Genomic DNA, 26146 nt, shown 5'->3' on the forward strand with positions numbered 1-26146 from the left:
TTGGTATCCCAGGGTCACGAGCCACTTCCGCCTCTCCACCTGGCGCTCCAATCAGTGGCCAGGATAGCCGTCACGTGGACCTCGGGGCGGGACCAGGGGCGCCGGAGGGCCGCGGTTGGCTGGTGGAGCCCTCCCTCCTGCCCTGGAATCCTTAGTGCGCGGGAGGAGAGGGCGGGGCTCGTGAGATGAGGGCGGGGCTCTGGGGGAGAGGGCGGGGCCGGGCGAGGGAGGAGAGGGCGGGGCGCGGGATATGGGGGCGGGGCTCGGGGGTGAGAGGGCGGGGCCGGGTGAGGGAGGAGAGGGCGGGGCCGGGCGAGGCGGGGCCGGGCCGCGCTTTGGGCTCGCCGGCTGCGCCCACTTTATCCTGGGCTGCTGAGCGCGGCGGCGGCGCCTCCTACCCAGGTAAGGAGCCGGCGGCGGCGGGCGGGGGACGGCGATCCCGGACCCTGTGGCGTCGTGCAAGCGATGGGTCCTGCGGTCCCTCCAGGAGCGCAGATCGGACTCCGCGCGCCCCTGGGCTGTGCCCCCGACGGGGTCCCGCGGTCCATCCCCAGCTTCGGACGCACCTCGTTAGGACCTGCGCACCAGCCCCCGCACTCACAGGTCTCAGTGCCGGGAGACGGGGTGTTCCTGTGCTCGCTGGGCGTGTGTGGATTCGGGGGGGGGGGGTCCCCCTCGGTGCCCGCCGGCAGTGCTGTGCTGATGACCTCCCCTCCGAGGAGGGTCTTCATCTTCAGGCTGTACCGGGAACGCTGTCAGAAAGGAGGAAACATTCGGGGAAAAGACAGTGTGAAATGTGAGGGGCCTCGTAGACGCTGTATTTCACGAAAATGCCACACTTCCTGCCCCCTAAACAATCCAGACTTTTTGCAGGCAGATAGTAACAGGAGCAAAATGTAAGCTGACTTTTTTTCTATATCAAGTAAAAGCAATTGATTGGAATGACATTTAGTGATTACTTTGGTCTTGTATCAAACATCAGGCACACTTGTGTTTGTCACTCCCGTAGATACATTTACTTACGCGCCTTCAGCAAGGATTTGAAGAGAAACACTGCATTCCTCAATCTTTCGTTGTCTGAGACTTTCAGACATACTATTCACTGGATCTCATTTCTCTGCCAATCTCCGTAACCGAGGTTACGGGTCCTGGTTGAGTATGTTAAGTCACCTCAGTTAAGAGGACGGTTTCCTTGAGGTTCTGTTTCTCTACAGAGGACATTCCTCGGGGATTTCTGCAGCTCTCCGCAGGCATCCCTGCGTAATTATTCTTGTTTGTAAATCTCCAGGGAAGAGTCTGCCAACAGGGAGAGAGTGGTGTCCCTGTGACTGTCCCAGGCCGCAGCCTGGCCTTGGAGGTTGGCTGGAGGGGCGGGCACTGATGCGGGGGCTGGTGCCGACAGCCCCTGGGAGAAGCTCCCACTCCCCTTGAGATTGTGCCGCTTGGCCCCAGGGTTAGGGTTAGGGAGACAGGGGCATAGTCCCCTCTTCCCGGCCTGGGTCCAGTGGTCTCACCCTCCTGCCTGCTCTGCGATCTAAAGTTAAATGTAGTCATTGGGTGACTGTGGATTCAACAACCTTTGGGGGAACATGCTCTGGTGGCTTGCGTGGAGACTGATGTTACCACGCTACTTGACTGTCCTTGCGTTACTAGTTCCTGGGAGATTTTCTAAATTGGAATAAACCAATGCCTATTTCAAAGGGCACACATGGAAAGGAAAAAAAATAATATAATTAAGTGTGCTCTACAAACTTACTCTATATAAAACACGTAGTTGAATGGTATTATTTATATAGATCCCGTGTTCCCCTGTATTGACATCAATAGAAGTACTTAAAGAACTGTATCTCTGAAAAAAAAAATGTATTTATGTAAAAGTTTTAAAATTCTTCATTCTTCTTGTTTTCAATAATTAAATTCTGGTGTCCTAAAATCTTTTGTGACCCATCAGTCACATAATAACGCCATCTATTAGAAAGCCACAAACTTAATTAAGCTTAGAATATTTTTGAGTTCCTCTGCTCCAAATAGAGGGACTACCCAGGGAGAAGGTTTTGGTTGTTGTCTTCTATAGGCGCCATCTTGAAGCCCTTGGCCTGGGCATAGGGAAGTCAGGAGCAGTTCTTAAATTGCTTAGAGTTGGAATGGTCTTATTTTTGTTTGTTTCACCTTCACAGATACTAGACATCAAACATGAATGACTAGGTTGTCACTACCAGTAAAGTGCCTCCAAAGTACATAACATTTGCTTAAACTCTGTAAAGAAGGCTAACATGAAATTCAAACAGTTTTGAAGGATTTTTCCTCCTATATTCCAGTATGTACTTGAAATCCGATGTATGTGAGGAAGGTAACAGTTGGTCAGATTACTGAATAACCAGTTTACCCAGCCATTCATGATAAGGATGTATATACAAGCATTACTTCTACTTCCTGTAATTGCCAAACTACCTCATTCTATGTTTTGTGTATCTATTCCATTGGGCAGACTGAAGTATTAAAGTGGAGTTATGTAGCTTCCAGTGTGTCTTCGAGACAGAGATTTGAGAGTATTTTGATCCACAGAAATCCCATTAGGAGATTGGGAGGGATTTCTTATTTACCTGACTCCTTCTTTTCTTTTGTATCAGAAACACATACTAAACCAGGAGTTGGCTGGCTCTTTTCAACCTCCGAGGCCAGGCTGTGGTCCGTGATAACCACATGGGCATTGTTCTCTCCCTGTTGAGACTATTCACCTTGCTGTGAGCAAGAAATTAGACAGCGATGCCTGCAGAGAACAAGAAATCCCACGCAGAGTTACTCTGTAGAGGAACAAAGCCTAAAGGAAAACATTTCTCTTTCTTGAGGTTATTTAAACTGTTCAAGGACTTGTAACTTTGGTTTTAAAACATGGGGGGAAATACTGTAGAATGACTAGCTCTGACCTGCACCTTTCAATATTGAAGGTAAAAATCCCAACTGAATAATTGGAAAGATTTCAACAATTTTCATGGTAAAACATAGGCCGTCCCCTTAGGAGAGTGTTGAGGTTGTTTTTGCTTGATTTCAAAGACTAGACAAATATAACTGGAGAGAAATTCGAACATTTGAAATAGGCTAGACTTCCTAAAGAAGACAACCTAAAACGATAGGCCCAGGCTCAGTTGTCACAGGGATGTCACATTAGCAGGTACTTGAGTGATACTTTTTTTAAACCATACGGATAAAAGTCTTAACTTGTTATTACTTTATATGCACTTACGAAGTATAATTTAGTAGCCTAATTATCTCCTAAAACTCTGGAATTCTATTATATTCTAATTTAAGAAATCCATATATAATGGAAACAGATAGTAATATAAATCTTATACAACAATATTATACAAGAGATAATTTATCAGTGTTATTTGACAGTATTGGGATAATTGATCATTGTAATGTTTAAGAAAATTATCCAAAGATGTAAGAAATACTTTTCCATGCTTCAGTGAAGAAGGTGCATCATTGAATACTTGATTCATAGATGTGAATGCTCAGTCATGGAGAACTCACCATAGAGGCCATTAAATAATTTTTCTTATGCTTAGGTTTGTTGTTTTCTTCCAGATTGTCAGCATTTTAAGTTGTGAGCATGTACCAGCATCCATGTAGGCTCACTTGCAATTACGTATAATAAATTCCATTTCATACTAAACACACAAAAAACTTCCTTTCCAATTGGAAAGTAGAAAATAAGTCTCATTACAAGGAGCACTCCTGATTGATATGCTGTAGGAAAGCTTTCATTCCCTATAAAAAACAGCTGCACATGGAGGGGTTGAAAATTGAAGTCTTGGTTAATAAGAAATAGGTAATATTTAATTTAGTTTGGTCCTTTAAGAAAAAACATTATGAATGAGTTGTTATGAAAAGTTATGCAACATTTTATTTATTTATTTAATCCGGGACATTTTTCCATTGATTTTTAGAGAGAGTGGAAAAGAGGGGGGGATGGAAGGAAGGAGGGAGGGAGAGAGAGAGAGAGAGAAACATCCATGTGAGAGAGACACATTGATTGGTTGCCTCTTGCACGCGCCCTGACCAGGGTAGGGATTGAACCTGTAACCCAGGTAGGTGCCCTTGACCAGGAATGAACCTGAGACCCTTTGGTCTGCAGGCCGATGCTCTAACCACTGAACAAAAACAGCCAGGGCCCACATTTTATTTTTAAGGTAAACATGGTAACAGGTTTGAAGGAGTCGCTTCAGAATTTAAGCTGAAGGGATCCTTTTTTTTTTAATTTTTTTTATTTTATTGCTTAAAGTATTACAAAGGGTATTACATATGTGTCCATTTTTCCCCCCCCGCCCTAGACAGTCCCCTAGCCTCCCCCATCCCCCAGTGTCTTATGTCCATTGGTTATGCTTATATGCATGCATACAAGTCCTTCGGTTGATCTCTTACCCCCCTACCTCCTGCCCCCCAACCCTCCCCGGCCTTCCCCCTGCAGTTTGACAATCTGTTTGAGGCAGCTTTGCCTCTGTAGCTATTATTGTTCAAAAGTTTATAATGGTCTCTATTATCCATGAATGAGTGAGATCATGTGGTATTTTTCCTTCATTGACTGGCTTATTTCACTAAGCATAATGCTCTCCAGTTCCATCCATGCTGTTGCAAATGGTAAGAGTTCCTTCCTTTTTACAGCAGCATAGTATTCCATCGTGTAGATGTACCACAGTTTTCTAATCCATTCATCTACTGATGGGCACTTAGGCTGTTTCCAGATCTTAGCTATGGTGAATTGTGCTGCTATGAACATAGGGGTGCATATATCCTTTCTGATTGGTGTTTCTGGTTTCTTGGGATATATTCCTAGAAGTGGGATCACAGGGTCAAATGGGAGTTCCATTTTCAGTTTTTTGAGGAAACTCCATACTGTCTTCCATAGTGGCTGCACCAGTCTGCATTCCCACCTTAAGCTGGAGGGATCCTTGGAGACAAAATAATCTAACGCCACTATTTTGTGGATGAGGTCACTAAACACATAAAGATTGTGTTGCTTAAAATCAATCAGTGTGAAAGCTTGGGTGGTATTATTCAGCCTTTGGCACTCAACATTGTGCTGCTCCCTAAAGATGTTAAAAATGTATCACAACATCATTTTCTTTTTTCACTGCATTTCTTCAAGTGACTAATTCAAAAGTTCGAGTAACGAAGGTTTAGATCACTTTTGTAATGTTAGAATGATTGAGGTGCATAATGAACAATGTGCATGTGTTTGGTTTTTATCATGTAAGATTTTACTTAAACTATTAGTTAAAAAAGTGTTTTCCTACACGTTTTGCTATTTGTTGATTTGCTCATTAATACAATTTAAGTTTTGCTGCAAAGTCTTTTGTGATTCTTTGGGATCCAGTTACCTTACAATTTTTTTTTTTATCTTAATGCATCCCAGTGGCACTATAAGTGCACATAGCCCAAACGTCCAGAATGGACTGTTAAGAATATAAGCAATAGGAAGCTTTCGGAAGTTACGTCTGAAGCGTAGGTTATGGTTACCATTAGGTGACATTTTTGAAGTTGGATGCGTTTATTTGCTAGACTTTCTGCCACTTTGGTAGCAGATGCCACCTTGAGTGGTATTATCCAGTGTGCACCCTCCACCAGCAGCATGGGTATCGCCAGGGCGCATGTTAGAAATGCACATTTTCAGGCCACACCCCTACGGAATCAGCATCTCTGGGGGCGGGCCAGGGATCTGGGTTTCCCTGGGCCTCAGCTGCTTCTTCTGAAGGTGGAGATGGAGGGGTACTGACAGAGCTTCATGCCGCCATTGGGTCTGATCAGCTCGCGAGCTGGTGATGTCCATGTCTGATGCCCCTCTGGAAACTTGGGAGTACCATGTGCTACTAAACAAATGAATTCATTCCTAGAAACATAGTAGATCTATTTCACAAGTATCTATATTTCAATAATAGCTATCATTATTAATTATATCAGTTCATCTTTAGGGGGATTTTATGTTGGCTAAGGTTATACCTTTCGACAGGTGGTCTGTCAAAGTAGAGTAGCATCCGATCTGATCTATGCATTGGCCCTGCCTTCGCTGATACAGCCTTTTACTTACCAAAGCTGAGGATTTATTCCAGGCCACCCATCATTGTATGGTGCACATATTAAAGAAATGTTTGGATGTAATAACTTTATGTGGGCTGCTTCTTTTCATTTTAAAGCTTTCAAGCTTTATATTCCTTTGCTGTTTTTTTTTTTTCAACTGACTTGCCAGTGTAATTTTTAACATCCTTTGCCCAGAATATGAAAATGCCAGCTTTAGTGACTGCCAAATGGAAATCCGGATTGCCACAGATAGGTAAGCGTAAAGGTCCAGCCTACTTAAAATTCTCACAGATAAAATCCAACTTACGCAAGAGAATTAGAAGGGGCGGGGATGCTCAGCTTGACAGGGTCATGGCGTAACTCAGGTCTTCCACCATGAGGAGCGGTCCCATGGACAGAGACAAGGCTACATCTTTTTGCCATGCTCTGTTACAGAAATAATCCTATATCTTTTTATGGCAAATATTTCCATATTTGCATTATAATATTTACTTCTAACTTCTTAGTTGATGAGTGAACATATGTGATTTTGCCCCTTACTGTTTTTTTGGCTGACTTTCAGAATGTTCACACTGAAGGTATGTGAGTGACCCTGTTGTTCAAGAAAAGTGGATTCGTTCTTCTATCAAATTAAAAAGCATTTCCACATTACAACGAAAGAGATCCTGTAATCCTTCGAGCACCTAGAGCAGTGGTTCTCAACCTTCCTAACGCTGCGACCCTTTAATACAGTTCCTCATGTTGTGGTGACCCCCAACCATCAAATTATTTTCGTTGCTACTTCATAACTGTAATGTTGCTACTGTTATGAATCGTCATGTAAATATCTGATATGCAGGATGTATTTTCATTGTTACAATTTGAACATAATTAAAGCATAGTGATTAATCACAAAAACAATATGTAATTATATATGTGTTTACATATATAATTATATATGTAATTATATTTGTAATTATATATGTGTTATAGATGGTCTTAGGCGACCCCTATGAAAGGGTCGTTCGACCCCCAAAGGGGTCACGACCCACAGGTTGAGAACCACCGACCTAGAGAAATCCAGTTCTATAATTCAATTCCATATAATTTTCAGTCTGGTAGTTAAAATGTAGGGAGGTATAACAGTGAATGTGTAGCTGACCGATGGAATGCATTAGCTTTGCCACATCTTTAAGTCGGTTTCGTGGTCCTACATATAATGCCTGCATTTTGCGGATCAAATTGGAATTCACACTGATATAAGTGCTTATTTTATGGTCCAAACTCGAACTGCTGCAATGACCTTCTCCGATTCTATTTGCTCCCTAATCCAGGGTTTTAACGTAGCTTAATACTGTGCTTACTGTGACCTGTTTTACAATCTAAGCTCTAAAAACATTGTGACTTGACATATGTTGGGAATGCTTCGGTAAAGCGCCCTGCCGAATGCGTGAGAGCAACGCTTACGGATGATAGAAATGGAAGAGGTGAATCTCCGCGAGTAGAGATAACAGAGACGGGTGTTCTGCTGATGTCCTGTCCTGTTGCTGGATTAAGAAAGTGGCCCTCAGCTTTACTGTGCACATTAACCCCCTGGGAGAGATGCTGAAAAGCAGGTAGCCAGACCCTGAGATGCTGACCCACTGGCTTTGGGGCAGCATCCGGGAATCTGATCCTTGGCCGGTTTCTTAGTGAATTCTGATACAAGAGACCCGAGAGCCCCACTTGTAGAGGCACTGATTTAAAATCTCAGTCATCCTTGGTTACTGTAGTTTTCGTATCTCAGTGAGAAAGTGGTCATTTAGAATCGTGGACACCAGACAGGGGAAGACCTCAAGTTAGTAAACTAGGAACTAATGCAAATAAACTCTTCTCGTTTTCTGCAGCTTCTGAAGTTTTTTAACAAGCACGTATTGATTATATAATTCCAAAAACATGTTGGCATAGCCTTGTGCATATAGTGCAGTTGAGAACCTTCTGGCCCTTTAAATACAGTTCCTCATGTTATGACCCAACCATAAAATTATTTTCGTTGCTACGAGATAACTGTCATGTTGCCACTGTTATGAATCGTCATGTAAATATCTGATATGCAGATGGTCTTAGGCGACCCCAGTGAAAGGGTCGTTAGACCGCCAAAGGGGTCGCGACCCACAGGTTGAGAACCGCTGTTTTAGAGACAGTGGGAGAGAGAGGGAAAGACAGAAACATCGATGTGAGAGAGACACATCGATTGGTTGCTTCTGGCATGCACCCTGACCAGGGCCTGGGCTGGGGAGGAGCCTGCAACCAAGGTACCAGTCGAACCTGTAATTGAACCTGGGACCCTTTGGTCCTCAGGCCAGCGCTCTATTCACTGAGCCATACTGGCTAGGGCAATGCATATCCTTAATGTAGCCCCTCTCAGCCCCTTCAGGGTAGACTTCAGTTTCTGCTCTTCTCCTGTTATCAGATTATTTATTTTTTGTGTCCATCTGCTTGTCCTTGACACTGTTTCTAAAAACGATTGTGGATGGATAAAATATTAGTGCTCTATCTCAAAGAAAGACGTAAGTTAATGTGTTCCGGAATATGATGGCTGGGGTGGTAGCTGGGCAGGGAACTCTAAGGGGAAAATAACAAGATAAATGAGAGTGTCCCAGTGAACTTAGAAAATAAAATCCAATTATGCAATATCTACATGTGGACAAGATTATTGGGGGTGCTCCTCCTTTACTTTGCTGTTAGTATTAGAAAACACTGCTATGGATTCCTAATGTCTGATTTCTTTTTGTTTAGATTATATGACTGACAGCAGAAATGTGCAACTTAGTGCTTTAGAGCAGCAGAATGTTCCCATTAGCATATTTAGCATAAAAAGAAACATTTTAAGCTTCCTGGAAATCCCCTTATGGCTCCTTCCCCTGACTCCTTCCTTCTCCCCAGAGAAAACTTGCTCAGAACCTCTAACAGCACAGATGAATCCTGCTCGTGTTTAAAGCTTGATAAACGGAGTCATGTGCTATGTGTCACTGTATGTTGGACTTTCAGTCACCATGGCATTTCAGGCTTCATCCACTTGGTGTGGGTAGCTCATTTTAATTAGTGCAAGCACCCCGAATCTATGGTGATACTACGATTTCCATCTCCCAGATGGGGGAACCTGCCCTTGGGGGCGATCGGCGTGTCTCCCCCTCCCCACTGCCCTTTGTGGCAGCCACACTGGGCTCTGGATCCGTGAGGCTGTTGGGCGGGAGAGACTGCACCTCCTCAAACCCTGGCAGATCTGGGCTGAGTTTCCCTGCAGATGTTGTCCTGCCCACCCTCCACCCACCCGATCAGCTTTGGCTTCTCCCCTTCTGCCCCGGGGAGTGGGTCTTTGCTATCTTCCTCCAGAGAGAATTCACTTTTGCTTTGAAAAGCATTAGTGTGGGGAAGACCACTCGCTCCAGTCGTGGGTGAATTTGTTTGAAGCTGACCCTCAGGCTTTGTGAGGGATGGTCTGTTTCTATTTCCTCCTTAGTCTTCAAATTAACTGCCACGATATTCTGAATTTAATTAAAAAAGGTGCGCCGCTTGCGTCTATAGACGCTTATGGCGTGCAAACGGTTAAGCCATAGCCCCAGATTATTCTTGCTGAAAGGACACCATTATTAGGTCATTTCCCCCGTCCAGCCCTATGACATCACCAGAGCTCTCCAGAGCTTCTCAGTATTTTATTTAGGCAAATGCTGTTGGGGAGAATGTGGCATCCACCCCACCCTCCACCCCAACCACCATCATCAACGAAAACGTGCTCGGCTAGGCTCTTTGGACTTCTCTTGTGACTCCTCTTCTTAGCCTGAGAGCTTACGTATTTTTATCCACTTTTCCTAGTTGCTCTCAGTGGGAGAACTAGAATATATATACTTGTGTGCCATTGCTGGAAGCCAGGGTCTTATTTATAAATAACAATATATATATATATATATATATTTAATTTGTCTTTATTATTGAAAATATTACAGATGTCCACTTTTCCCCCCATTGACTTCTCTCTGCCCTCTCCCATCCCTTTCCCAGGCCTTCGCCCCACTGTTGTCTGTCCATGGTTTATGCAAATGCGCACATAAGGTCTCTTCCCTCCCCACCCCCACCTTCTCTCTGAGAATCCTCATTCTGTTGCATGCCTCCACGTCTCTGCGTCTATTTTGTTCGCACGATCTCACTTATATGTGGAATCTAATGAACAAAATAAACTGACAAACTAAAGAGCAATCTTTCAAAAGTGGGGAACCATTCTGACCATTCCAAGCACACTTTTTAAACTGTGTGCCTGCTTCTAGCTCTTCCTCCTGACGTTTTACTGCAGGGCTTTGACAGAGGTGGGGTAGAGGGATCGCCCTAAGAGCAGTGACATGGCGCTTCTGACAGCTGCCTTCCACTCCTTTCGGTGCCTGCGAGGAGAGTTTATTCCTGGTGTAGGCGGGCAGGTGATCCCAGGTCTGCAGCACCCTGTGCACCGCCTGCAGGAGGCACGTGTACGCTTCCCGAGTCCCTCTCCCAGCCCCGTCCTCTCCTCTGACCGTCCCAGCAGGGCTCTAGGCAGGTCAGATGCAGGGATGGGGAAGGGGGTGATTTGAGCAGTGCATGATGTCATACTTCGTGCTCCCCTGTTTGATTGAACCAGTGGTGGCCTGTGCTCACCTTGCACGTTAATTCCAGTTCCTTGGGAAGTTCCTGTAAGTACCTTTGCTGTGTCACATGGTAACGGAGACAGGGCCGACTGAGAGCTTAACTGCAGCTGGTGCCATAGGTTAGAAGGCGTCCCTGGTGGGGACAGACTTCGGATAGGAAAGGACAGGCTGCCGATGCCGACATTTCAGAGGGTTAAGCCGATGGATGCCCTGGTCTGAGACAGCAGGTGACACTGGGTGGAGAAACCTGGCTGTGGAATCAAAGCAGAGACAGCGGAGACCGACTTCGGGCATAGGCCGCCGTGTCATTTCACTGTGTTGGGATGTTACACAGGCGAGAGCGATAGAAACAGCCCAGGTTCCGGCAGAAGAGCGCAGAAGCGGACACTTCGGGATCTGGCACAAATAGGTCCCCATACATTTACACCCAGAGAACTTTTAGTACGTTCAGCTCTCGGCCAGGGACTGCCCGCCACGGTTTTGATTTCAGTCCTTGTAATTATGGCCCGAGGTGAGGACTGGACGCTGCGGCCAGCTTCTCAGAACGAGAGCAGGGCCTACGTCTTGTGCTTCGTCCTACCCGTCCTGACACAGAATTAGAAAGCGCTTCTGAAAAGGGTGTTTCTCAGATGGAAACCCCACCCCCGTCTGACTGGGCCTCCTCAGATGTGCCCCTGCGTTTGCCTCCTGTGAAATGACTGACCCTCAGAGACTGAAAAAAAAACATGAGCTAACTCAGATTCTTTATCTACATAACTGTCTCTTGCCCTATTTAGCTATCTAAAGAACGTCCTGTCCTCTGTAACTCTCCTCCCGCACATAGGTTGTCAGGACACGCTAAACCTTGTAAACCCTGCTTCCTTCCTACAGGCATCAGCCCTGCTTTCCCCATGCAGGTGAAGGGAGCCTGCTGACTGGGCGAGCAGAGCTCCGTGGAGTGGAGTGTCTTCGTGGCTCAGCAGTGCTGGGTCTGATATCCCTGGGGGCCGTTGTATGCATCAGGGAGCTATTGCCACAAAAATGCTGGTACAGACCCCTCCCACACTCAGCACAGTAGGACAGCGAGCATTAATATGCTCACAGGTGTAATCCTAGGGTTTTCCTAACAGGTTTGGCTAAGCTGGGTGGTCCTGCGCCTCCCTGGAGGCCTGGGATTGGTCTGGGCAGCTCTGTCCTCCTTGGCCCAGCGAGGTAGCCATGGACTGTCCTTCTCAGGTTGACAGCAGGGGCACGAGGGTCGGAATAGACCTGGGACAGTGATGTCTGCCCACCTGTCACGAGGCCAAACAAGTTGCGTGGCAAGTCCAAAGGCAGCAGGCAGGGACCGTCTGCCCCCGAGGAGGTCATGGCAAACAGACATGCGGAGAGTGTGTGCGAGGTCAGGACCGACAGCCAGGCTGTGTTTGGATAGTAATACTTGCAGTAAGGTTTCTGACATTGCAAACATTCTCCTTTATTGCCTTTGTTTATGTCTTTATCATGATGACACTGGGGTTTGATTATTGTCATTTCCTTCCATCCCTGATCTTACCGGGTGAAGGAGTGGACGAAGCCACCATCACCCCGCCTTCCTGTCTCAGTTCCCACGTCTCTTCCGAGGGCAGTTCAGAGTCTCCCTCTGCACCCAAGACGGTTCTGACAGGGAGGGAGGTTCGGGAATTGGAAACTGTCTGCCATTCTTACACTAAACGAACCAGGTTCTGTTCACTCTCAGGCCATCAGAATACCCGGAGTGCCATGAAGAAATGTGTACTTCTAGGCAAGATAATGTTTCGCCTGAGATTACATGACATGAAGTATTTTGCTTTTCTTAATTCTTGCAAATATGGAAACTAGTGCTCATGGAATAACATCAGGAAATAATCATGAGACGATGTGTGCCCTGTCAACAAGGTGTTCGTGTTAACTGCGTTGGATTTGCAGTGTTGTAATAAATGACACTTGGTGTCTGGGATAATGATAAAATAATGGTACCAGTTCAAGTGAGCATTTGCACCTTTTTTTTTAATTTTTTTAAAAAAATATATTTTATTGATATTTTTAGAGAGAGGAAGGGAGAGGGATAGAGAGTTAGAAACATCGATGAGAGAGAAACATCGATCAGCTGCCCCCTGCACATCTCCCACCGGGGATGTGCCCGCAACCCAGGCACATGCCCCCGACCGGAATCGAACCTGGGACCCTTCAGTCCGCAAGCCGACGCTCTATCCACTGAGCCAAACCGGTTTCGGCACATTTGCACCTTTTAAAGACAATTTCTTAAGTGAGTGGTTAGTCATTTCCGCACAAGGCATGGAAGAGTGCTCCCACTTTGCTTGGTGGGTCCCTCACAGGTCACTGGGGTCTGTGTCGTAGGCTCCTCCCTGAGTGTCAGCTCTGGGCGCCTTCCGTTCCTGTGACCCGCCCCTGGTCGCCGGGCTCTTCTGTCAACTCTCTGGCGGACACGTTGTGTTTCCGTACAGATACGGTTGTGGTGTGGCCCTTTGCCTCACAGAGCTCACAATTTATATCCACACAAATTTTCACTGTTCAGTACAGATACCAACTTAAAGGCACCCAGGTGAGTGCCGGGTTGGACCCCAGCAGGTGAGGGACTTGGTGCATTGCGGAAGGCTTCAGAGAAGAGGGATATTTAAGGTGGGTCTTGTAAGACCCTCAATATGGAAGAGCTTGTTATTCACCGGAAAAGGGGGAGGGGAAGGACAGTTCAGGCAAAAGCATTTGAAAACGTCTGGACATAAAGTCACGACAGTATAGGACGTGTTGAGGGACTGCAGTGGAAGGAGGGATTGGTAAGTAACCTCGTTTATTAGTTTATGCAAGACACGGGGGTTTGCCCCAAACAGTGGCATTGGGAGGGAGCGAAGGGCTTTTTGAAGAGATCTGTTAAAAGACTTGGAGATCGAATGTCCTGGGAGGGGAGTGGGAGGGGACGAAAGGCGGCCTGGAGTCGGTGTCTTGGGTTGCTGAGTATAACGATCGTCTCTGAAATGGGGACCGCAGGGGAAAGTCAAGGCTGTTTGGGAGTGGTGGAAAGGAGAAGCCTCGCTCAAGAGAGATGAGCTGGGTTTTACACATGTTCACATGAGATTACCAGGTAAAAGGCGGAGGGGTCTAGGTTCGGTAGGTAGTTTGGAATGGAGTTTGGGCGTTTGGCATGGGTGATGTTGGTGGAGTGTATTAGAAGAGAGACTGAACCACTGAAATAGTAGCAAGGTCGTTAGAGTTGTTGGTCAGCTGCTAGATAGAAGTTCAAGGCGGGGTAAGAACGCTTAATGCAGGACATAGAATTGTAGCTCAAAATCAGATAAGCAATAGACAAGAGAGACAACAGTGGGTGTGTGGGGAGCAAACCCAGAGTGGGGGACAGTGCAGGAGATTCCAGTCCTGAGCAGCGAGGCAGGGTCAAGGGGTCCGGGGGAACTCAAAGGGCAGGACAGAAAACACGGTCCACATTCTGGAACCAAGGTGGGAACCTTAAGCAGGAAGTTGTACCGATCCTGGAGCCTTCTCTGTAAGGCTTCAAGCAGGTAGTATTGACAATATTTCTAGAAAACAAGAAGACTTCTGCAGAAGAGGGTCGTGGTCCATTGATAAATTTGTAGCCATAGGCTGTTCTCACTTACCTACAGTGACATTTACATGCCATACAAGTCTCTCTCTCGATGTCAGAACAACAGCTAGTTTGCTTTTGGGGTATGAAAAATGGAACCTCACATTCTTCAAATTGTTTTCTTTTTTCTTTCCACCACCACCTCTCTTCCCTTCTCCTTTCCTCTCTCCTTCCCTTCCTTTTTTTCTTCCCCGAGGTGTGAGGGTTTGATGAGCTCAGCCAGGACAGGATCACACAAAACCTGTTACACAGTGGGTGATACACCTCAGCTTTAGGGAGGCCATTTTCAAGTTCAGATATCCTCCCAGGATTCCAAGAAATCTCTTCTTTAGCGTGGCTAGTACATAACTTCTTCTGGAAGTGAGTAAGACTAAAATGAAGCCCCGTGGGCGTGATTTTGATTCTCTGTGGAACACCTTAGCACCCCATTCAGTCCTGTGCTGTCTCTAAACCATTTCAGGTGCTAAGGTTAGCAGCCAGCTGAGCTGGAAGCAAATAGATATATAGGACTGACCTTGTCCTCGTACAGTTGTTAACCTAGAAACTCTCTCCGAGCTGTCTGTCCAACTCCTAAGGTTGACAAAGAAACTGATTTTCTGCTTCCTGTTATTTTGTGTGTTCTTGTGCTAACTTGGTAACTTCTAGAAACTCACCTGTTTCTTGCGAAAGTTAAAACTAAGATTTTTAGAATGAAAACTGTAAACCAAATAAACTCTTTGATACAGCATTTTCTCAGGTACTGTGAAATAACATTATTGTTTTATTTTTTTTCTTAGTTGAATATAGGCGTCCATTTTCTGGTTTAGCATTATTTCTACAGATACTGTTCTTTGTAAATCGTTAACGCTGCTTCAGCTGAAATGTGTGTGCACGCCTCGCTTCTTGTCCTGAACAGCCCTTCTCCAGGCAGAGTTGGGGAGCTGCGTGGTTGAAACTCATTGTTGTTACTTTAGGTGCTGCCTTGCGATGCTGACTTTCCATTTGCCTTGATTAAGGTAGAAACAGCCTATGGCTTGGATGACTTACATTTCAAGTTGGTTTGAGCAAGATGATTGGTATGAAGGACTGCAAAGAGTAAGCGATATTTATGTTGTAATTATAATTTTATGTTTTTTTTTCTGTTTTATTTCTCATGCAATTGTATTGTATTACTGTGTCATTTTCATTGTGGACAATTTTGCATTGCAAAAGTTTGAGTCAAGTAAGATACTTATTTGATAGATTTAAAAGCAGAGGTAAGAAGATGATACATGCAAATAGTCCTAATTACCTATACATTGAAGAAAAGGCATTTTTCTATCCTGGTTTAAGATGAATTCATAGTGTTTTCAGATTGTCTTTAGGCTTAAATATAAAGTGGGGCAAAAATAGGTTTACAGTTGTTCATATGGAAAATAAAACAATAGTAAGTAATAATACAAGAATTCTGTGTTTTGCATACTCATAACTGTAAACAGACTTTTGACTGACCCTGTATAAACTAGAATTCTTTCTAATGAGATTAATATATAAAAATAGCAATAATTTCAGTGAAATAATTTTTCATTAAGAAATGCATTCAATGAATAGATGCGTATAATAATACTATCTATATATCTACACTAATAAAAGAGAAACATGCAAATTGGTATCACTTCGCTACCCTTCCCATTGGCTAATCAGGGCGATATGCAAATTAACTGCCAGCCAAGATGGCGGCCAGCAGCCAGGCAGCTTGAAGCGAACATGAGGCTTGCTTGCTTCAGTGACAGAGGAAGCTAATGTTCCCCGCCTGCTGCTGCCGGCCTCTGAGCTTGCAGTTTGAAACATTGTTACAAATATAGAAGCTAAACAAACTCCAGAAACCTGCTTTCAGCCAGCCGGGATCTCAGAGCTGGAGTTGAAACAGTGTTTTGATTATAGAACCCAAACAAACCAGATACCTGCTTTCAGCAGCCGAGGCCTCAGAGCTGGAGCCAAGCCTCAGAGCTAAAGCTGGCCCAGAATAAAAAAAAAAAAAACAAAGAAAAAAAGGAGCGGTTGGGAGCTTCAGTCACCCGCCATCCTGAAAACAGCCCTCAGCCCCTCACCCAGACTGGCCAGGCACCCCAGTGGGGATCCCCACCCTGAAGGGTGTGTGACCAGCTGCAAACAGCCATCATCCCCTCATCCAGGCTGGCCAGGCACCCCAGTGGGGACCCCCACCCTGATCCAGGACACCTTTCAGGGCAAACCAGCCGGCCCCCACCCGTGCACCAGGCCTCTATCCTATATAGTAAAAGGGTAATATGTCTCCCAGCACCGGGATCAGCATGACAGGGGGCAGCGCCCAAACCCCCTGATCGCCCTGCAGCTCTGTGTGTGACAGGGGGCGGGGCCACAACCTCCCTATCCGCCCTGCTCTGTTCGTGACAGGGGAAGGCACCCAACCCCCTGATCGGCCCTACTCTGTGCCTGATAGGGGGGAGCTCCCCAACCCCCTGATCGCCCTGCGGCTCTGTGTGTGACAGGGTGTGGCGCCCCAACCCCCTGATCGGCCCTGCTCTGTGGGTGACAGGGTGCGGCGCCCCAACCCCCCCCACCCCACGGGCCCTGCTCTGTGTGTGACGGGGTAGAGCCATAACCTCCCCATCGGCCCTGCCCTGAGTGTGACAGGGTGCGGCGCCCCAACCCCCTGATCCGCCCTGCTCTGTGTGTGACAGGGTATGGAGCCCCAACCCCCCTGATGGGCCCTGCTCTGTCCGTGACAACGGGCAGCACCCCAACTCCCTGATTGGCCCTGCTCTGTGTGTGACAAGGGGTGGCGCCGCAACCTCCCCATTGACCCTGCCTTGAGTGTGACAGGGGGCGGTGCCCCAATCCCCCAATCGGCCCTACCCTGAGCGTGACTGAGGGTGGCATCGCAACCTCCCAATCTTCCCTGCTCTGTGCATGACAGGGGGCGATGCCCCAACTCCCCAATAGGCCCTGCTCTGAGCCCGACCAGGGGCTGCACCTAGGGATTGGGCCTGCCCTCTGCCACCCGGGAGCAGGCCTAAGTCAGCAGGTCGTTATCTCCCGAGGGGTCCCAGACTGCGAGAGGGCACAGGCCGGGCTGAGGGACCCCCCCCTTCCCCCCGAGTGCACAAATTTTTGTGCACCAGGCCTCTAGTCCAGGGGTGGGCAAACTTTTTGACTCAAGGGCCACAATGTGTTCTTAAACTGGACTGGAGGGCTGGAACAAAAGCATGGATGGAGTGTCTGTGTGAACTAATATAAATTCAAAGTAAACATCATTACATAAAAGGGTACGGTCTTTTTTTTTTTTTTAGTTTTATTCATTTCAAACAGGCCGTATCCGGCCCGCGGGCCGTAGTTTGCCCACGGCTGCTCTAGTCTCTCTATATAAAAGCCTATGCGACCATTCGACTGTTCAACTGGTAGTTATGACAGGCACTGACCGCCAGGAGGCAGATGCTCAATGCACAGGCATGGAAACATGGAACAGACTGATGAATCTCAGAGGAAAGGAGGGAATGGGGAGTGGGGAGGGCAGGAAGAGATTAACCAAAGATCTTATATGCATACTAGAGGCCTGGTGCATGGATTCGTGCATCTGTGGGGTCCCTTGGCATATCCGGTGGGGATTGGGCCCAAACCGGCAATCCAGTGCCTCCTGCCGCTTCTGGCTGCCATTCCTGCTCATCCCAGCCCGGCTGCACCTGCCACCGCTGCTGCTTGGTAGGCTCGCTGCTGCTCTGCTGTGGTCTCTGGGCTGCAGTGGCCAGCCATGAGCCCTGCGTCTGGTGCCCATTGGTCAGCTGAGCGGCGCTCCAGCTATGGGAGCGCGCTGACCACCATTGGGCAGCTCCTGCATTGAGCGTCTGCCCCCTGGTGGTCAGTGCACATCATAGCAACTAGTTGACCAGTTGTTCAGTCACTTAGGCTTTTATATATATAGACTAGAGGCCCAGGGTCCCTTGGCCTGGCCTGTGGGGATTGGGCCGAAATCGGCAGTCTGACATCCCCCAACAGGTCCTGGATTGCGAGAGGGTGCAGGCCAGGCTGAGGGGATTTGTGCACTGGGCTTCTAGTAATATTATCAAAGGAAATGTAAATAATTTTCTGAGGTAGAGGGCTATGTTACATTTGATAAATTATTAGGCAATTATGTTCCAAGGGGATTTGCATTGCTACTATGGCAACTTTGGCATAGTATTTTGAAAATAACTATTTGGATGTATTATTGCAATAGTACAAAACTGCTCTTTAAAAATGCACCTTATCAAAATGGATTTGTTTAGAATAACATATGATTTCTCTTAGACTTTTTACCCTTTTAATGGATGAATTATAAATTATTCAAATGAAGGCAATTAGTGGATTTTTTTTTCATTAATGAGTGGAACATCTTCCTGTAGTTTCCCAGCTTCCCCGTTGCTGTTGGAGGACAGGTGCTACTGAGATGTGCACCACTGAATGTTCCTTCCTCCTCACTTCTTCAGTTTCCCATTCTTATCATCTTCATCAGAGATATTTTCTCACTATTTCAGTTCATTTTATAATATACTTTTACTGTGGATAGTATTACAGATACCTTCCATTTCCTTCCTTTTACCCCCTCATCACAGACCCTACCTCACACCCTCAGGTCTTCACTGCCCTATTGCCTGTGTTGATGGGCTATGCATATAAGGATATAAGTTCTTTTGTTTATTTCTCCTCGTTTTGCTCAATTATCTCTTTCATTGTAAATCCTCAGCAGTTTAAAGCCTCTTGCCTGCTTTTTAGAATTTTTTCCTTCAGCTGTGAACCAAATTGGTAAACAGTCCTGGAGCCAGTTAATACCTGACTCTGGAGAAAATCCCTCATACTGCCGGGGTCCAACCCCAGCGGGTCCAGGGGTCCCCAAAGGTGTGGACGAAGTCGGCGAAGAAGGAATGACCCGGAGACGGAGTTCAGTTGATCAGCAGCCTAGCCAGAATCTCTAGCCAGGATCTCCAGCCAAGTTCTGGTCTGGATCTCCAGAGAGGTTCTACTTAGGATCTCCAGCCAGGTTCTGTGTCCATGTTCTCTTGCTAGGTTCTCCAGATTCTCCAGCCAGGTTCTGTAGCCATGTTCCCTCGCTAGGTTCTCCAGCCAGGTTCTGTCCAGGTTCTCCAGCCAGGTTCAGTCACCAGGTTCTAGTCAGGTTCTCTTGCCAATTTCTGTAGTCAGGTTCAGTCCAGGATCTTTTGCCATGTTCTCTCGCTAGGTTCTGTCTCTAGGTTCTGAGGCCAGTTTCTGTCCAGGATCTTTTGCCATGTTCTCTCCAGCGAAGTTCTTCTGTCTCTAGAGAACGTTCTGTGTAGGTTCTGTGCCTAGGTTCTGTCTCTCTTAGTTCTGTCTTCTTACATCTGTATTTATACCAGTTGATTCCAATCCTATCAATCTCTATTTCAAAGGTTAGGGCGTTTCTTATCTCCATTCCAGGGAGTAAGGATTATGTAGCTTAAGCATGATTGTTCGTAGTTAAAGTGATTAATTACCCACCTGGCACTTAGTTAAGAGGTTTTATTCCCTCCCTAACTTCAGGGGAAAATCTCCCTACCTGGGGAAACAACCTTTCTCAGAGAGGTGACCTTGGTTAAAACACATAGTGCCAAGAAGGTGAGCAAACATATTAAGAACAGTATGCCATATATGCCAGGTCCCTTGAAACAGCAAGCATGGACCAGCTCCCGGCATCATACTGTGAATCCTGAGCATTCTGCAGGATTGAGCTTGAGAATTCTAGTCCTACCTGTAAATGATAAAATATTTCAGCTTATGAGTTTAAAATAACAGCACTCCAATCACCCTGGACACACGCGCACACGCACCCGCTCACACACACACACACACACACACACACACACACACTCTGCAATGTCAGCATTCTTTATTATGTATTATGTCCATGTGTTTTAAATGTAGTAAGTGCATTTCTGATGTTGGAACAAAAGGCTTCGTTTCCAGTGCTGTCCATATTTCCTCATTGGGAGGGGACACGGGTGGTCATCTAATTTGGGGAAAAGGGTGCCTGAGGCCAAGAAAAAAATGCTTTTTACTAAAATCATGTTTTCCCTTACAGTGCCTCTGGGGCGGCTCATGGAGAGTGTGAGGATTACAGTCCCTCCTCCACCCTCTGCTCCAGTCTGCCCTTTGCCGACACCCCTGGCCTTTAGAGATGAGTTCTTGGTTCTGAGACATTCCATAATAGTAGCTGTTGTAGGCATAGTGTGACCCTAAAACTACCATATTGTCTTCATGAGCGTGAGCTTCTTCTGGCTCACGTTTCGATCAGCTCTTACACAGGCTTAGATGAGAAAGAAAGATTCTACCCTAAATAATGAAAATGGGCACATGAGTATTGACTTTTATGTTCTCCAAAAATCCAGCCTGTTACTTTTCAGGTGATGTGTATGTGCATTTATACCCTATACTAGAGGCCCGATGCACGAAGATTCGTGCAAGAATGGGCCTTCCTTCTCCTGTCTGCTGGCACCGCCTTCGCTCAGGCCGGAGTGCCTTTCCGCCTTCCCACAATGCCCAGAGGCCTGGAGCAGCAGCTGGGGCGGTGCGGAACATGTGCATTGTCACCATGGTGATGACGCAAGCATCCTGCCCCACACCCGGCTGCTCAGCGCCTGCGTATGCAAAATAACCCGCCATCTCTATTGGGTTAATTTGCATACTCTTGATTGGCTGTTGGTTGTTGTGAAGGTACAGCCAATTTGCATCTTTCTCTTTTATTAGTGTAGATAATCAGCATTCAGCATGGCAGACTTTGTCAGTAGGTTATGTTTTAAATATTCACAAGATGGATTTTTGAGTTAAAAATTGTAATGGAGATATGTAGTATTTGAAAACTCACATACAGGTGTGAGTTTGATCTTTAGAGCACCAAATTGGCCTTATACACATTGATGGAATTCTTGTTTATGGCATATGTACATACTTCTACAGTCTCACAGACACATATATAAACTTGATTTTAACTTAGTTGTAAAATTTAATTTTTGTCAGGGTTACAACTATATAGCTGTATTTTAAATTTTATTGTGATCATTTCATTTCATAATACTCTTGCATTTTCAAAAGTGAGCTCTCATCCTATATAATAAAAGCTCAGCAACCAAAATGGCAGAACAACCAGAGACCAGAATGATCACGGCCCCTCACCCCAGCTGGCAGCCCCCCAGTGAGTGGTTGGGGTGATCAGGCAAGCAGGCAAGCAGTTAGGGGTAATCAGGGAGTCAGGCAGAGTGGTTAGGGGCGATCTGACAGGCAGGTGAATGGTTAGGGGCAATCAGGAAGGCGGAGGGGTTAGGGGCGATCAGGCAGGCAGGTAAGCAGTTAGGGGCCAGTGGTCCCAGATTGTGAGAGGGGTGTCCGACTGCCGGCTTAGGTCCAATCTGCAGGCGGGATCGGGCCTAAACCAGCAGTCGGAGATCCCCCGAGGGGTCCCGGATTTCGAGAGGGTGCAGGCTGGGCTGAATTTCATGCACCAGGCCTCTAGTGGTATATAAGTGTAATGACAATATACTCATCACTTTCGTCGTATTTCGTACACTTACTGTGCAAAACATCTTCACTGCAGTTACAGTGTATGTGTGTGTGAGAGTGTGTGTAAGAGTATGTGACTGTGTGAAAGTGTGTGTGTGAGTGTTGTGTGTGTCAGTATGTGAGTGTGTGTGTGAATATGTGTCTGAGTGTGTGTGAGTGTTGTGTGTGTGTATGTGAGTGTGTGTGAAGGTATGTGTGAGTGGATGTGTGAGTGTGTGTGTGAAGGTGTGAGTGTGTATGTGTGTGTGTGAGTATATGTGTGAATGTGTGTGATCAGGCAGTCAAAGTGCTATGTTTTAAATATTACAATGTGGCTGAAACCGGTTTGGCTCAGTGGATAGAGCATCGGCCTGCAGACTGAAGGGTCCCAGGTCCGATTCCAGTCAAGGGCATGTACATGGGTTGTGGGCACATCCCCAGTAGGAGATATGCAGGAGACAGCTGATCGATGTTTCTCTCTCATCGATGTTTCTAACTCCCTATCTCTCTCCCTTCCCCTCTGTAAAAAATCAATAAAATATATTTTTAAAAAATAAATAAATAAATATTACAATGTGTGTGAATGTATGTGAGTGTGTGTGAAGGTGTGTATGAATGGATATGTGAGTGTGTGTGTGTGTGTGAATGTATGTGAGTGTGTGTGTGTGTGTGCGTGTGTGTGTGTGTTTGAAACTAAAATTGTCCTCAGGCTGGAAAAATTAGCACCTTCCCTCTGCAGGGCTGTGGTTGCTAGGCTACTGACACTGGCCTTGCACGCGGTGCAGGAAGCTCAGGCATTCTTCCTCCCAGAGCCTGTCTCCATCTGCGTTAGCCGTGAGCTGCACTGCCTGGGGCTTCATCTTTAAAGCGCACGCGTTGTTTCTGGGCCAGAAAGATGATATGTTCTGAAGCAACAAACCTTTAGAATAGACATGGGATTCCTTAAGTTGCTCAAATAAAAAAATGAAACATATTATAGAATAAAGATAAACAAGGATACAATATTTATCTGAAGCACATAGTTACCTGCCACCTAATTTTAAGTCTGCTTACTGTAAGCCTAGATATGTGACATTCTACAGGATTCGCATTTAAAATGCGGATGCATGTTTTGAAGTGGACCACAGCTGAGCAGGTCTGCTTCCAGGAATGCAGATCCATTCTCTGCGGACCAACCCATGCTGACCACAGAGATGACAGAAGCTTTATCTCTTCAGAAACTCTAGGCATCACTTCATAAAGGCTATATAGTATTATGTGCCAAATATACTAGTATCTTATAATAATACTGTTGAAAAATAATCTGGACGTTTCAAATACTACCAGATTAAATACATAACTCAGATTTATAAATGTCATAGTATTCATATTTAATAATAAATGATTTTTAAATATTTCACTCAACATGTTAGATTTTTAAAATAAAATGCCATTTTGTTTTGTCCTATGTAGTATTTTCATGGCTGGTGTGGATGAGTTATTCAACTCTGAGTTTAGGAAGGACATAAGTTGGTGGACCCCGCGATTTAAAGGGCATACAAATTATGTGACAAAATCGAAATGTTTATATTATCTAAACATGAAAATTAAAAAGTAGCAAATCAGGATACACTAATAGATAAAGTAAAAATGTATTGGCATGGATTTCAGAGTAATTTATTGTTTTTAGCACAAAAATGGAGCTGAGGGACTTCTAGGTTCTAGTCAGGCAAGTAAGGAGCTTAGAAGTCCTCATTTGGATCTGAAACAATAAAACCCGAAGGAACAGAAAATGGACAACTTTTCTCAGATCCACAAGAGAAGTGAGGTCACAGGACACACTGCTGCTCGCACACCTGGAGCCACAGACAGACAGACACGGAGGATCCCAGTGCGGCCACATACACAGTTTATAGTCAGCGGTCTCGGCTTCCGTCGGCCCCTCTTCGCAATGAACAACATTACCATGCAGCCTGTAGGTCTCCCTGTGTAACTCACGTCGTTTTTGTAAGAATATAGAACCCGTGTAAAAATGTTGAAGTTCTATGACAAATGCCCTATTCCTCCGGATATTGGCTCATTGTTTTACGTTTGAATTTGATGCCTTGAGTGAATTGCCCCTTTTTACATTTGGCAATTTGTACATTTTACATAAAAATGTATTTTTTATTTTACATAAAAATCTGTATAATATTTCTGCCCAGCCAGCATGGCTCAGTGGTTGAACGGTGATCTATGAACCAGGAGGTCACAGTTCAATTCCAGGTCAGGCCACATGTCCAGGCTGTGGGCTCCATCCCCAGTAGGGGGCGTGCAGGAGGCAGCCGATCCATGATTCTCTCTCATCATTGATGTTTCTCTCTCTCTCCCTCTCTCTTCCTCTCTGAAATCAATAAAAATGTACACAAAATATCTATATATTTTCTGTCTGGGAAGCCCCATGTGTCTGGCACCAGGCAGGGCCTCCCCTAGGGGTCTCGTAGCCCTGCAGGCAGTCTGTGTACCCTCTGCTCCACGCAAGACCCCGTCACCCCCCTGTGCTTCCCAGCCCTGGGCCCAGTGTCCCCTGTCACTCAGCACTTTACAGGCTCCTGCTTCCCTAAGTTAAATGGCCTGCCTTGATGTCCGCAGACATTTGCAGATTAAACTCCTGTCCTCTGAAACAGTACGTTGAGATTGGCGGCAGTCACAGAACATTGTTCAGGGCACAGAGACAAGGATTGAGGAAGACAGTTATAGACAGTGAAGAGGAAGGTTGTTTCGGGATGACAGTAACCGACCTTCCTCCCCTTTGTTTCCAAGCCCAGCATGTCCCGGGTGAGGCAGGTGGGGCTGCTGGCCGCCGGGTGTCAGCCCTGGAACAAGGACGTGTGCGCTGCCAGCGGGGACAGGTTTGCCTACTGCGCCACCCTGGCCATCTATGTCTACCAGGTAAATAACCCCGCCTCTCCCCGACTGTTGCTTTCATCAGGTGCGATGACCATTTAAGCAATAACCATCTTCCCCATCGTTCAGTTACGTTATCGTGCACTCTTGCATTCAGCAGATACTCGCTAAATGTTTCCTAAATGATTTTTTTTTTATCTTGAAACACCAACTCATTTCAGTTAAAAGTGAAAAAAAAAAGTTGCTTTATTCTGAAGTAAAATTCCTTTTAATTACTAATAGTGTTGTCGTCTATTGAAAATGTTGGAAATAATAGTGTTAATCTAGACACGAGTGAGTTTCCCACAGTAGCGAGTAAGGTTTTGTAGAGTTCACTTCTCCAGTGTGTGGCAATGTCAGCCTGCCCCTGGAGGCCCAGGCCGGTCGGCTCAGCTGGTTGGAGCTTCGTCTGAAACACCAGGGCTCAGGGTTCAGTCCCCAGTCAGGCACATACATGAGTCAACCAGTGAATGCATGAATAAGGGGAACAAGTCAGTGAAAAATGCAGTTCCCATAGAACTCACAGTTCTCCACTTCCATCCCCCATAAGGAAGATGGCAGCAAGCTCAATGTATACAGATATCAGATCAGCATATTGTATACCTGAAGCAAAGATAATGTTAAGTGTGTGTTATATATCAATTTTAAAGGTTCAAGAAAGTCATGGGACCGTTCCTGGGAAGGGGCATGAAGTTATTTTGATACCTTGGTCAGAAAACAGGTCTCTGAAGAGGTGTTTTGAACTGGGACTTGGACAGGGGAAGGAGCACCTGTGGACAAATTGGGGGAGGGCGTCATTGGCCCAGGGGACTGCAGGCACAGGCCCTCCAGCAGGAATGGTTTGGCCGTAGTGGAGAAACAAGGTCAGAGTGGACTAGGAAGAAAATGAAGCCAGATGATACTGGCCAATAGCAGAGGCTCCCGAGGTAGGGTGTTCAGGGTCATGTTAGCAGTCAGGATTTACTGTGACTGCATGGTTAAACAGAGATTGGGATAATAAGTCACATAACAATGACTAGTAAAGCCCTGAATAACAATGTGAAAAGTTCATTGCATGTTAAAGGACGAAACAATAAAATGACATAATATAATCCCAAATATGTTAACAATGATAAAAAAAAATTGGCTCACCAATGAATGGCACATTAACGAAGGAAATGGGAAAATGAGACAATTCCTTTTGCTCACTTACATATAAGAACACAGTACAATGCCCCTCTAGAAAGCAAGGATATACAATAGGGTCATTGCTTGGCAGACTATGGACATCTTACTAATGTAATAATGAGAGTTGGTTTATTTAACCTAAATGTTTTTATTCAAAGATAAGTGAAACATTGCAGTAAAAATATTTTGAGATGAAGAGTGTTTTCCTCATAAATAGACTTAGTTA

At 45.8% G+C, this 26146-nt stretch overlaps 1 protein-coding gene across 1 annotated transcript in view; it reads left to right on the forward strand.

Moving 5' to 3' along the window:
- Positions 1 to 289: 289 nt before the first annotated feature.
- Positions 290 to 26146, forward strand: part of WDR17 (WD repeat domain 17) — an 83208-nt gene continuing 57351 nt past the window's right edge. The window contains exons 1-3 of the mRNA XM_081085095.1: positions 290 to 402; positions 15279 to 15399; positions 24631 to 24759. Of these exons, the coding sequence (XP_080941221.1) occupies positions 15334 to 15399; positions 24631 to 24759 (195 nt within the window). The 5' untranslated portion in view covers positions 290 to 402; positions 15279 to 15333. The remainder of the gene's footprint in view (positions 403 to 15278; positions 15400 to 24630; positions 24760 to 26146) is intronic.

Source organism: Myotis nattereri (genome assembly GCF_964212035.1).
Source record: "Myotis nattereri genome assembly, chromosome: 2".
NCBI lineage: Eukaryota > Metazoa > Chordata > Mammalia > Chiroptera > Vespertilionidae > Myotis > Myotis nattereri.